Source organism: Choristoneura fumiferana, chromosome 30 (assembly GCF_025370935.1).
Source record: "Choristoneura fumiferana chromosome 30, NRCan_CFum_1, whole genome shotgun sequence".
Taxonomy (NCBI): domain Eukaryota; kingdom Metazoa; phylum Arthropoda; class Insecta; order Lepidoptera; family Tortricidae; genus Choristoneura; species Choristoneura fumiferana.
The window spans coordinates 1,937,503-1,951,215 of NC_133501.1; the positions used below are offsets into that span (position 1 = coordinate 1,937,503).

The 13,713-nt window shown below is 38.5% G+C and overlaps 2 protein-coding genes across 3 annotated transcripts; both read left to right on the forward strand.

Moving 5' to 3' along the window:
• Positions 1 to 390: 390 nt before the first annotated feature.
• LOC141444585 (PBAN-type neuropeptides-like) lies at positions 391 to 7,029 on the forward strand. The gene is made up of 6 exons (XM_074110151.1): positions 391 to 484; positions 3,049 to 3,140; positions 3,918 to 4,018; positions 4,470 to 4,611; positions 5,715 to 5,821; positions 6,901 to 7,029. The coding sequence occupies exons 1-6, from the start codon at positions 407 to 409 to the stop codon at positions 6,957 to 6,959; spliced, it is 579 nt and encodes a 192-aa protein (XP_073966252.1). The 5' UTR covers positions 391 to 406; the 3' UTR covers positions 6,960 to 7,029.
• Positions 7,030 to 9,006: 1,977 nt separating this feature from the next.
• Positions 9,007 to 12,441, forward strand: LOC141444659 (uncharacterized). 2 transcript variants are annotated; one of them, XM_074110239.1, is made up of 2 exons: positions 9,007 to 9,095; positions 10,525 to 12,441. In XM_074110239.1, exons 1-2 carry the CDS (start codon positions 9,068 to 9,070, stop codon positions 12,399 to 12,401), a joined length of 1,905 nt encoding a protein of 634 aa, XP_073966340.1. In that variant the 5' UTR covers positions 9,007 to 9,067; the 3' UTR covers positions 12,402 to 12,441. The 2 variants fall into 2 exon arrangements, with proteins under 2 accessions (XP_073966340.1, XP_073966338.1); XM_074110237.1 differs by having other exon boundaries at positions 9,007 to 9,091.
• Positions 12,442 to 13,713: the final 1,272 nt, after the last annotated feature.

Below are 13,713 nucleotides of genomic sequence, written 5' to 3' on the forward strand. Positions count from 1 at the left end.
GCCGGTGAAATTACTGGCACTTGAGGTATCTCATCTTAGGCCTCTAGGTTGGCAACGCATCTGCACTGCAATGCCCCTGGTGTTGCGAATGTTTATGGGCGGTGGTCATCTGTTACCATCAGGAGACCCACTTGCTCGTTTGCCATCCAGTCAAATAAAAAAAAATACCATACATTTTCCACTTCTATTATTTATTTATTTATTCCTAAATCTCAAGCCTTACTAAATTAGGTCAATACCAAGCTAATTCAGGACAACACTCCAATATCTGTTTATCCAAAACAAAACAATAAATACAAGGTCCACGTAACCCGCGTCTCCCCTCTTCATTATCATACGGCAACCGTTTCCCTATATAAAACAGGGTAAAATCGTCCGTTCAACAGAACTAGAGGATTTGGGCAAGATGGCGGTACAAAAGGAGCTTATACTTTGTTTAGTGGTTTTAAATCCTTTTTTGATGGCGAATGGCGAAACTTTTAAGGTAGGTTTAATAAGACTTCGGGGTCCTCTGACACAAGTATTGTTTTTCTTAAAAGGAGGCTCCAACCTTGTTCGAACGCTTTTTTTATATTAAAAACTATACTAATATATACCGGGTGTGGCATGTAATATGAACAAATAATTAAAATATAGATCATACTCCTCACACTGAACAACTAAAGTTCAGCGAATTTTAAAAATAATTATTTTTAATTTTTATTAGGTACACTTAAGTTTATTCGAACAAGCAATGTAAAGCAAAATGCTTGATGTTTGTAGCGTGACAGGCGACGTTAGTTGTGTTCTAGGATGGCGTACATTGATGGCAGTATTTAATTTGTATGAAAAAAGGAAAATTCTAAGACTCCATTATTTTTAAAAGTCGCTGAACTAATAATTTATTGAATCAGGCGTTACTTTGCGGAGGTCCATATCAATGAACTAAAATAACTTAAGGTTGCGGGTGAGCAAGGAAATTATTTTAGTTCGCTGTTTTAAATTTTTTGCTCGTATTACAGGCCACACCCGTAATTAAACAATAAAATTTTAAATTTTTAGTATTAATTTTTTAACTTTGAAAAGTTGAAAATCACAAATATGACTGCCAATTTTAATGAAACAGCTAAAACACCGCAAGGAAACTTGCATTCACTCAACCGCAACGATATCGGTCCTTCCGTTTGAAGGCTACGATGGCACAGACAGACATTGAAAGAAAGAAAAAAAGGAAAAAATATTTATTCGTGAAAATTACTTACACGAAAAAAAAATAGAGGAACACTAAAGACGGTCGCGAAATTGCCCTAAATCAAACAAACTTATATATAACATCCCACTTTTTATGTATGGGGTTGAAAAGGAGTCCCCTTTGACATATTTCACATGTTTCCGAAGATATTGACTGTGTTCCCTCTTTGAACTATATGTTATGCCTATCCAATTTATTAAGTGTAAACAAACCGTTTTCATCAAAATTCTTGTATACAGACTCACTGAATCGAATTTATCTATAATTCATGTATTTTAACTAGATGTCTATTCTCTTTTTTCACCAAAATGCACTTCAATTCAATTCAAATTTCGGAAAAGTGGCTCCATCAATTTCTTGATGATTCTGCCAGTGTCGAGGTTGACAGAGACACGGTGGGTAGGGGGACGACTTGTTTGATAATCAGCCAGTTTTCGGTGGGATAACTACCAGTTACTATCTGAGCGCGTGTGTCTACCAACACAACGACGAGCAGCCACGACCGCTCCCCAAAATTCACTTGATTACAATATTTATTTTTCATTTGAAAAATCTTCGTCAAAATCTGACGTTATTTCTTGATTGAAACACGTGTATAATCTGTAGTAGCATAGGCTAGCGTAGAGATGGTGGATAATTTGACATTTTAAAAATCGATTAACGCGCGGATGAATAACCGATTTTTATTTACTTTCCTTAAAATTAAAAAATAGTTAAGTACTCATTTTATAATTGAATAAACAGTCTTTGAAATGAAATCAAGTATTGTAAATAATAAAATAGACAAAAATACTTTGATCTATTCAATTAATAAATAAATCGATTAACTGAACAGATTAATTATTATGCAATGGGTTCTAGGTTTTCACATCATTGAATGTCTGGTCGGATAAATGGCGTCTTTGTTTACACTTTTCATAAATTGGGTCGAAATACAATATAAGCTATACTTACAAAGGTTCGTCGTATGTGACACTAATCGATTACAGAACCCTGGTTGCAGTAAGCATTTGCCGCACTTGTCAAAAAAATAGTACATTGTGTCTTAAGGGCGGTAAATAAGGAATTACGAACGAGAGTCTATTAGAAGCCCGAAGTCGAAGACTGAGGGCTTTAGTGAGTCGATGTTCGTAATTCTAGTACCGCCCGTGCGACATACAATGTTTTTCATCACATTTGCGAGTAAAATTGTATATTTGTAAAAGAAAAACTAATATTTTTTCAAAAATTGCCGATACCGCTGGCTGCGCTCTTGGCAGCGCCAGCTCCCCGCCGCCTTCCCCTCCGCAGCATGTGTATGGCGTGCGTGTGCAGCGCGCGCACGGAGCAGCAGCACACCATGCAGTAACAAACTCATGCGACCGACCTTGGGCTTCATGACATGAAAATTAGTACGGGCAATGACTCATTTACCGACCACGGGTTTCATGACAAGCACATTAAGGTCGAGGGTTTTATTTAGGGGGTTGCAACCAAGGTAGCCTGCATGTTACGACACTGTTTACGAGCAAGTGTGATGAAAAATCTTGTTAAAGGCAGCAGAGGCTTTCAGCGACAGGGTTCTACGTCACGCACGAACTTCATCATCATCATCACCTCAGCCGTAGGACGTTCGCTATTGGACATACACCTTCCCCATAGACCCCCAGTTGGTTCGGTTAGCAGCGGCCTGCATCCACCGTGAACCCTGCTTTTATCAGGTCATCTGTCCATCTCGTTGGTGGACGTCCTACGCTGCGCTTGTCGATCCGCGGTCTCCACTCCTGAACTTTCAAAACCTTTTTTCGAACTTGTCAAAGTCTAATTCTCCTTTCCAGGGGGATAACTTCGACAGAAATATTCGCAGCGGACGCGCTGGTGTGGTTTTCAAACCCATCTTAGGGAAGAGAACGTTTACTGAGAACAACAGGTAAGTACTCTGAACAGAACACTCAGACCCGGAGATGGTGACACAAAATATTAGATCATTCGTACCAGTATGGCGGTTCTTCAGGGGTCTAATTACGGAATGACAAAAAAGAAAATGATGGTCATAGCGCTGGTACCGGTGACAAGAAGACCTATCTAACTATACCCCACACTACCATGCTTGGATAAGAAAAAAAAATCACCCCCACTTTCCGTCTATGGGAGATAATCTAAAAAAACTTTATATTGTTTTTTTTATTGTACCATTTTGTCGGCGTAGTTTACATATATATTCGTGCAAAATTACAGCTTTCTAGCATTGATAGTGTCTGAGCAAAGCCGCGGACGGACTGACAGACAAACATGGCGAAACTATAAGGGTTCCGTTTTTGCCATTTTGGCTACGGAACCCTAAAAATGTTCTTTGTATCGAAAAGCATGACTATGCCCATGTCATTTTGGTAACCCATATTTTTACATAAATACCTAAGTATAAATTATAAATTAAATTAAATTGAATCAAATCAAATTCGTAACTTATATTATCTAATACCTTTAAATGAGCAATTCTGGTATATACATAAATATATATATTTCGGGGATCTTGGAAACGGCTCCAACAATTCGATGAAATTTTGTATGTAGGAGTTTCCGGGGATGAAAAATCGATCTAGCTTGGTCTTATCTCTAGGAAAACGCTTGTTACAGAGTACTATTCGTTATATTCGTAACTTTAACTATTAATTTCTCTCAAAATAAGCCTAAATCTATCCTATAGAGAAGCTGTGCTGCGAATGCTGGAGGCAGCAGACGCGCTGAAGTATTACTATGACCAGCTGCCCTACTTCGACGCGCAGGCCGACGATCCTGAGATGAAAGGTAGGCGTCGGGTCTCATCTCGGCCTATTCTGTGTTTTAGTTTTGTAACTAAGGGACCCCATAGGTATTTTTTTTTTATGTAATTTTTCTTTAATTTTTATGGGTACTGTTATTTTGGCTCTCTGCCCTTTCCAAACTCACGTTTCCCAAATGTTTCATTTGCCAAACTGTTTCATTTCACAACTCAGGATTTTCTGTAAAACTAAGTATATTATATTTTTTTCGTAAAACTATATCTTTTAGTAACTTTCATAAAACAAACCTAACCTAACCTAGGTATTTGTTCTATAAAAGCATAAGAAAATAGGTACACTGAGAAAAAATTTTGGTTTCGGAGAAAATTGAGTTGGAAAATGCAACATTTGACAAACAATAACTCTGCGAAAAAGCAGAATCCGCTTCCGGCCGTTTATGATAATGATGATTGTATTGACACATTAACTTATTACAGTGACAAAAAAGGTGATATTCACGCCAAAATTGGGACGGAGTCTGGAGGAGCAGTATGAGGACAAACGGTCCTACGATGTAGACTTCACCCCACGGTTGGGCAGACGGCAGCCGGAAGCTGTCACCTCATCCGACGAGCAAATGTGAGTCAGTTTTGGAACTTTTAGTTAGTAGAACGAGGGTTACCGATATAACCAGTTGAAGTGGCAATGGACGGTCCAATAGCAGGATAACAGATAGCGTATCAACAGGCTGGCTCCGATTCCAGCAGAGATATGCGAGGATCTGTTGCGAGGGAAGTGTTTTTCATGAGCCAATAGACACGCTTCATTTACCTCGCCTCTCTCAGCTCAGCTGTTTCCACCAGAGATGTGCAGTGCGACGATGGGTAGGAAGCGTTTCTATTGGTTAATGAAAACCGGCCAAGAGCGTGTAGGACACGCCCGAAATAGGGTTCCGTAGCCATTACGAAAAGATTAAGTAAGATATTTCTAAGGATTTCGTATTTTGTACGGAATATTCCAAGTTTAGGTATATTTTATACCTTAGGCTGCTATTTACTCTTAAACTACTAATAATTCTCAAGAAAACTTAACCGTTATAGTTTCCTCGTAGGTTTGATATACTTACTACCATCCTGAATTTTTTCAAATTTTTCCACCCACCGGTTTAGATTTTAGAGGGGGGACGCTCGATTTTAATGAAAATTCGCAATTTAAAGTTGAATATTTCGCAAACATATTACTGAATCGAAAAATCGTCTTAGCCAACCCCTAATGGTTTTAAAAGACCTATCCAACGATACCCCACACTATAGGGTTGGATGAGAAAAAAAAATCACCCCCACTTTACGTCTATGGGAGGAACCCTAAAAATATTTTTTTGAATTTTTTATTGTACCATTTTGTCGGCATAGTTTATATTTATATATTCGTGCAAAATTACAGCTTTCTAGCATTGATAGTCCCTGAGCAAAGCCGCGGACGGACAGACAGACAGACAGATAGACAGACAGACATGGCGAAACTATAAGGGTTCAGGGAACCCTAAAAAACACATTCTTCCCAACACATCCTCGCACATTTTTGGTGGGAAAGCAGCGTATGTCGGTGACCCTCCTTCGTCTCGTCTCCCTCTGGCGTCTTACTCTATGTCTCCTCATTTCTGATTCGATCCTGAGAAACCTTGAGCATAGCTCTAAATTTATTTTGAACAAAATAACTTAAAGGATTTTTTTATTTCACAGATACCGCCAGGACACTGATCAAATCGACGCTAGATCCAAATTCTTCTCCCCCCGCCTTGGACGCACTGTCAAGCTCACTCCTCGACTAGGCAGATCTTTTAACTATGGTAGGTTATGGAGGTCATAGGCTAAGATTTCCACCAAATAGTACTTAATTCTGCTAGCATCGTATCGTATCGGAAAAGAGCCGATCGCGTTCGGATACGATAGGACGACAGGCGAACGGAGCCGATCACAGCATACCTTCGGATACGCATCGCGTGTCGCGGAAGACGCTAGCAGTGAAGCTGCTGCGAGCGTCTTGGTAATATAGACTTTAAACACTGTACACATGGTTAATTATCTGCGGGTATTATCCATTTTTATACCCGACAAAATTTTTACTCGGCGCTCTATATCATTCTTTAGAGGTAAGACGTGGAGATGGGTAAATCCGTATCTGAAGATTCAAAAGAGTCAGATCCTTAAGCGGATCCGTATCCCTTATTGACTCCTTGCAAAACTTATCGACTCCGAGGCGTTACTAACTCCGACCACCTATTGGATCGAGCGACTCGCGATCGGTGATTCAGCATTCACTTCGCTTTCGTTCAATCACGTCGGTCGGAACGTATCGGATATGTGCCGTCCCACTTACGCTAATAGCATTTATTACGAGAGGATGGATGCATGATACCAATTACAGATCCGCTCCCGGGAGCCGGTTCGCCAGTAGTAAGTATATCCGAAGTGACTCACAGATTCAAGAGTCATTAGGACAAATCGGTACTTCACACAAACACAAACTAATAATCGCTCGAAAGAACCGGAATTGAATAAAGGAATCGGAGTCGATAAGCGGATTCGTACCGTACCGATACCGGAGCTGGATTTAGTGAATCAGATCCACCAGGATGACACTACCAGATTATTGTATTGTCACGTGATTTACATAAGTATGCCAAATTTCAAGTCAATCCGACTACTGGAAGTTGGTCGAATTTAACTTGCAAGATTTGACTACCTACAGACAGACAGACAGACAACGGGACAAGTGAAACTAAATAAAAGCTTGTAAAAAAAGAAAGGTTGTTTAAACAATCTAATCTCAAAAATCAATCTTTAAAGATTGTAAACTCTTTCCGATCCAATCCGACCCGTTTGGTGGAAATCATGGTACAAATTGATAAATTATTTTTATTTACAGAAATGTATCCAAGCAAAATCCGCCTCGCGAGAAGCACCAACAATACCAAATCGAATTGAGCAAACATACAACAGATAACATACAGAAGAATTTAGTCATACGAATATACATGAATTAATAAGGCGATAATTGGGGAGGTCCTCATTCAGGAACTAAAATCACTTTGCTGCGACGACCCGCGCAAAACAAATGTGTCGCACAGACGTAGTTATTTTGCTCGTGTAGCAGCAAGGTGATGTTGGTTCATAAATACGTAAATATAAATGTAATTATAAGTCTTAGTGTTATTTTACATAATGTTTTGGACGAGATTATTATGTAATTATGTACTTATGAAATAAATGATACTAGTCATTGAATAAACGGAATACACACATTTTGTTTTAATTTAACCCTTAATAACGTTGAGGAGATTTAGTGACCACTTGCATTGAATTGTTTTGAACCTTATTAATTTCATAATATGTCACAATTTCCATTGTAATTATTGAAAATACACAAACACACACACAAAACACAAACATCACGCCTTTATTCCCAAATGGGGTAGGCAGAGCACACGAAACGTTACCGCCACTTTTAGCAATTTTAGGTTTTAAAGTTTGACAAAAAAAAGGTACAATAGTGACAGAGGGCCTACTCCGAAATTCGAAAATCGAAGTTCGTATCGTTCCGTCCTTCTCACTCTCGTATTAAATAGTATAAGTGCCAGAAGGACGGACACGAAATTCGATTCTCGAATTTTGGAATAGCCTTGCAGGTTGCTAGCCTGTCGCCTACGGTATTCCTTCACCTATATCCTCAGTCGCCTCTTACGACATCCACGGAAGAAATGGTGAGGTGTAATTCTAACCCGATACCACACGGGTGTTATTTTATTCATCATCATCATCATCAGCCCACAGTAGTCCAATAGACTTGAAAATACGACTAGCTTTAAAATGGTCTTTGTCAGGTATGTATTCGATAGCTGCTTTTGATTCTGTGGTAGTGTGCTCCAATAAATGGGGCCTTATTAGGGTTAATTGACTCCTATTTTGTGTGATCAGGGCCGGATTTAGAGGTCTGGAGGCCTTTTAAAAACTATTTTTAAATAAAATGACGGCGATTTGAGATTTCGATATTTTACTGATTGTCTGATTGAAATGAACAAATACAGATGAATATTTGTTAGTTTACTAGTGTTTAATCTTCGGAATTAAAAAAAAAACGAAGTCTATTGTGGGGGCCCCTCTTTTGTGGAGGCCCCGGAGCTGTAGCCCCGGTTGCCCTCCCTTAAATCCGGCCCTGTGTATGATGTGTGTTGCCACTGATGACCTATGGCTCTGGGATGCGGTCCTTGACTATTGACCTCTTGGAGAGGCGCAGTCACCCAACGTGCTATAGAGAGAGCATATAGCTCGGAGTTTCTTTATGCGATAGATTCCGGAATACGGATATTCGCCGAAGAACTATAGACACCGACATAACTCAAAGAGCATGCAAGTTGAAGTGGCAATGGACGGGCCACATCTCTCAAAGAACAGATAACTGTTGAGAGGAGAAAAGTCCTCTAGAACCGGAAGACGAAGCGTTTGTATGCCTCCCACTAGGTGGACTCACGGCATCGTGCTACGGTAGATACGGGCAACCAGTGGTTGCAAGTGGCGAATAATAATTGTCGTTCATTGTGGCGTTCTAAGGGGGAGGCCTCTGTGCACCAATGGATGTCTTCCGGCTGATGATGTCTTAGTAGTGGCGTAGCTAGACGTAGGCGGAGTGGGCCTCGGACTCGCACTTAAAAGGGCATCACGAGGCCTCTTTAAATGCGATGCGACCATAGAAAAGGGGCTCGCTGATACGACTTCGCCACGTCTACATTAGTCCACGCTACGCCACTGCTTCAGTCAAATATTATAAATATGGTGACTCGCCCCGGTTTCGCACGGGTACAATTTTGAAACAAAAGTCACTACACAAAACAATTCTACACGACATTTACGATTTTCGATTTCCATTTCAAAAATTAGTCCATATCCTTGATTTGAGTGCTAGAACATTTACATGTGAATACTTCAAAATATGCGACGAAAAGGAAATAAAAGTGCCAGTATGTTAACAATTTTTGCTGCAATGCTCATAAAAATAATTCGATATGGCATAAAGTTAAACTGTCGCCAAATAAAACATGTTGTTTCTACATGCATTGCAAGTATGTAAGTATTTTATTTTTAGAAAAAAAAAGACGTCGATTCAATTAAATTGATTGATTTAGGCGCCATTTTGCGATCCTTATGGCTAATTTCTAAATTTAAGAGCGTTTATACCTGCTGAGCTGGCAACGTTGCATTTTTGTTCGTTTTTGTCGATTATTGTATAAAAAATAAAGAAAATTAAAAATGTGGTCTGATAGAACTGCTCTATATATAAGTTAGTGTGTCTATACCTTCCGCAGCCTAACTTTGCCTAAAAGTTCATTGCCACGGCTAGTTCCACATAAACTATAAAGGTATAATTCCAATAATTGAATAGGCACTATACTGTCAAGCAATTTGAACACAATCCGGGAGGAACGTAAAGACGCCGCATAAAAAATGTATCTCAAAAATGCGTCAAAACTGAGTATTAAGTAATGAACTTTTAGGCGGATTTATATTTATATGTATACTCCAATAATTATTCGTGATAGACTTTAATATTCTTTAAAAACGAACAAATGTTTAATCGGTTTTTAATGAAAATAAAAGTCTATCACGCATAATTATTGGAGTAGACATATTAACTGACAATTAAGAATAATAAAATAGATGATGCATTAAATTTAAAAAAAAACGACACTACTTAAAAAACCTACATAAAATAAAAATGAAAACCTAAAACTAAAACAAATTACTTAAATAGTACCCCTTAGGCAAGGTCCAGAAGATGCTGGCGGCGTTTCCTAATAGCTAAGCTTATATATTAAGAAGAGTTCTATCATACCACATTTTTAATTTTCATTTAATTTTTATGGAACAATCGAGAAAAACTACCAAAAATGCAACGTTGCCAGCTCAGCAGGTATAAACGCTCTATATTGTCTAACACACTTGGAATAAAGTACAATCGTTTTCACACTTCTTTCTGTCATATGGGCACAAGACGAGGGCAGAGGCCGTATTGCCTAATATCTGACGCTCGTGATTGCAATTAAATGACAGTTTTTGTATGCGAAATCTGTCATTTGATTGCGATCGCGGGCGTTAGAAACATTAGGTAATACGGCCTACGGGCTCAGAAAGCGACAGAGAAACAAGCCAAACCTCTCTCTCTCTCTCTCTCTGACACTTATATTATTTAATACGAGAGAAAGAGGGACGATACGATACGAACTTCGATTTTCGAGCTTCAGAGTAGGCCCTCAGTACTTTAATGTATTTTTATGGCACTTCATTTTATTTTTCTAATTGCATTTTCTGATCTGAGGCCCTTTGATGGCCCGCTGCCCCGGCGCAAACTCCAAGTGCTTACCGTACCCTGGAATCGACTCAATGCACGCCAATGAAGGATTCCTTATCACAAGAGACTTTCCCCTTTACGGGTATTTTTGTAAACCATGTATACTTGCTAAACACCATATTATTAATTATTATCTAATTTTGACAGGTATTCTTTTAACGGGCATCGTCACAGTTAACAGTTACGTGCTCTTCTCAGCTAATTTAGACGATTTCCACAAACTAGCACAAAAATTTGTGCCTGATAATCTAGCTATGAAACTAACAGAGCTGGTTTCAGAATCTTCAATAGATAAAAGGCACGATAGAGATGGCAGAGGGCAAAGAAAGACAACAACAGATAGTGATACTCCATGGAATATATCCAATATTAATTATTATTTTGAACGTACCGAACGGAACGAAGTACAGACTAATAGGGTCAAAACTACTCAAACAACTACTGAAAGTATATTCGAACCTGATAGAATGCATGAAAAAGATTATGATCGCTTAGAGGATGTGACGTTTCCACAAATCATGGGCAAACGATATAAAACTGTTCAAAGAATGGCTACGACTAAAGAATGGTTCGAAGAACCCCCATCCTTTCTTAGAACGATATACCCAAAAAACGATGACCCTAAATTACCTAGCCATTCCATATATTATAAAGATAAAGATTCAAATGACCGAGTAAAGCCAAATTCCCCAGAAAAGGATGTAAATGATTATGAGCGAAATAAAGAACAAGAAAACTCTAACATTGGAAGAGAGGAAAGTAATAATGGGAAACAAATGATGCAATATTTTCCGGTGGAAAATAAGCCATCTCAATATAAAAAGCAAACTAAGAACGAAACAGACAAGGTGAGAGTTAATGGAAGAGACATAAGCAAAATTAAGCAAAGAAAAATAAGAAAACTGGATAACAAGGGAAAAGATGATTCTATGATATTTGATACAATTATAATGAGCAAAAAGAAAGATAGTTATGAAGATTATATCACTCCTAAAAAAGACGATGATTACTTAATAAGTGACGGGATTGGTTCTAATAAAAAAAGACCTAGTTCATCCACACAAAGAGACACAAATGACGAGATCTCTCTAACTTCCAAGAGCTGGCAAATGCTATCTGTATACAGAAATACTGAGAGAGGACATAGGATTACTTCATTTACCAAAAAAGAACCAAATAGGTCTATACTAAAGGAGTCAATTCATGGGATTGCTTCTACAATTAGAGAACAACCTAATTTGTCTGCGGAAAGGGACGTAAGTGATAGAATCAGTCCAACAACCAGAAAACGACCAACATGGTCTGAACAAAAAAATGTATATGATGGGTCTCCAGAAACCAGAAGACCATCAATCTTTTCTATACAAAGAGAAAGAACAGAAAAACCAATAACTACCACGCAAGAAACATTCCCAGATTACATAGAACGAGAGTGGATGACTACTGAAAGAAAAAAATCGCCTACTGAAAATGAGTGGATGGCTACAGACAGATACACAACTGAAAAAGAAAAGAAAACTGAAGATTATGTTCTAGAAGACAAGAGAAATGATAAATTACAGCCTTTTGACAATGTTCCGGTGTACGAAAAAGATCCAATCCAAGCTAGAACCGAAAGTTTACTATTCAATTCTAAAGAACTAGAAGATCAAAGTAATAATACTAGATACACGATGAAAGGTACTGGTATACCTACACGAGAATACTACAAAATGAGTACTCCTGATTATTATAAGAAATTACCAAGGATAGTGGAGAAATACGATTTTAATGAACCTATTCCTGAAGCGGATAGAGAGAGAGAAAAGATAGACGATAGATTTGCTCAAGAACCTGCAAGAGTGAATCATAAAGTGAGACAGCAGCGAGAAAAAACTGGCCGTTCAGAGAAGCAACCTCGACAAAAAGATAGTACGATTCAAAAACGAAATCAAGATAAAGCTGGCCCGATAGAGACGATTTTGGAGAACATAGGATTTCATTTTAAGGCTATAGCAGATGTCACGGAATATGCAAATGCGTAGTTACATAAGTTTCTATTAAAACTATTTTTTAAACGTTTCATTTAACATTTCCTAAATCCAATAGATTGATGTTGAGTAGACCAACGAAGACCAAAAACTGTCTCTCAGGGGAGAAAACTCATATGTATAAGCGAATTTTGGCATAGTTGTAGGGAATGGTGTTTTAAACCACATATTAAAAGTACTGATGGCTGGGGGTGGAGCAAACGGGTAAGGAGGGGAGGTGTAAAGGTCCCATTTTTTTAGTTTTTCGTAAATAACTCGTAAACGCTGACCCACAACAGCCAACAAACTGTAATATCAGTTTGGCGAGTGGATTGGATATGTACAGTAAGTAAATGTATATAATACCTATGAGAAATAAATTAAAAAAAACAGCAAAAAATGTTCTAAGACATAAGCTCGTGATGATGGCAAGAGACCTGACGGAATGACGCTTGTTCCTTGGCAAATGGGACGGCCGCTTATTTGGGACGCCACATGTGTGGACACATTGGCGCCGTCTCATCTCGCTAAGACATCATTGAAGGCTGCAGGGCTACTCCGAAACTCGAAACTCGAAGTTCGTGTTGTGCGGTCCCTCTGACACTTATACTATTTAATACGAGAGCGAGAGGGACCGCACGACACGAACTTCGAGTTTCGGAGTAGCCCTGCTGGTGCGGCGGCTGCAACGGCCGAAACAGCAAAATGCCATAAATATGAGAATCTGTCAAACAATTTCATATTTGCGGCTTTTGCTGTTGAAACGCTTGGTCCGTGGGGTCCCGAAGCAAAAACACTATGTAAATTTAAAAAAAAGAAGCTTGCCCGTTCCACTGGCGACCATAGGGCTGGCTCTTCCTCGGTCAACGTATTGGCATTGCCATACAACGAGGAAACGTAGACAGCCTTATGGGCACCCTGCCCAATAGCAACGACTTGGGTGATATTTGTAAATATAGATTTTTAGGATTAGAGTAAGTTAGTTTTAGTTATTTTTTTATTTATTTCTGCAAATTATTGTATATATTATTTGTTTAATTATAAATGAAAAAAATGAAAATGAATGAATGAATCAACATTAAATTCTCTACAAAAAAGATTGTATACATTTTTTCTCTGAGATCAATATTTCACGAGATATGGCGGGAAGAAGATGGACAATAAAAAATAAGAACATTGCTTTAAGTACGGCGATAGATGGATGTTTGTTACTCTTTCACGCAGAAACTACAGAACGGATTTGCATGAAATTTGCCATACGGGTAATAAATACCCTAGATTCACATATAGGCTACTTTTTATTCCAAAATAAACTATGGTTCCTGTG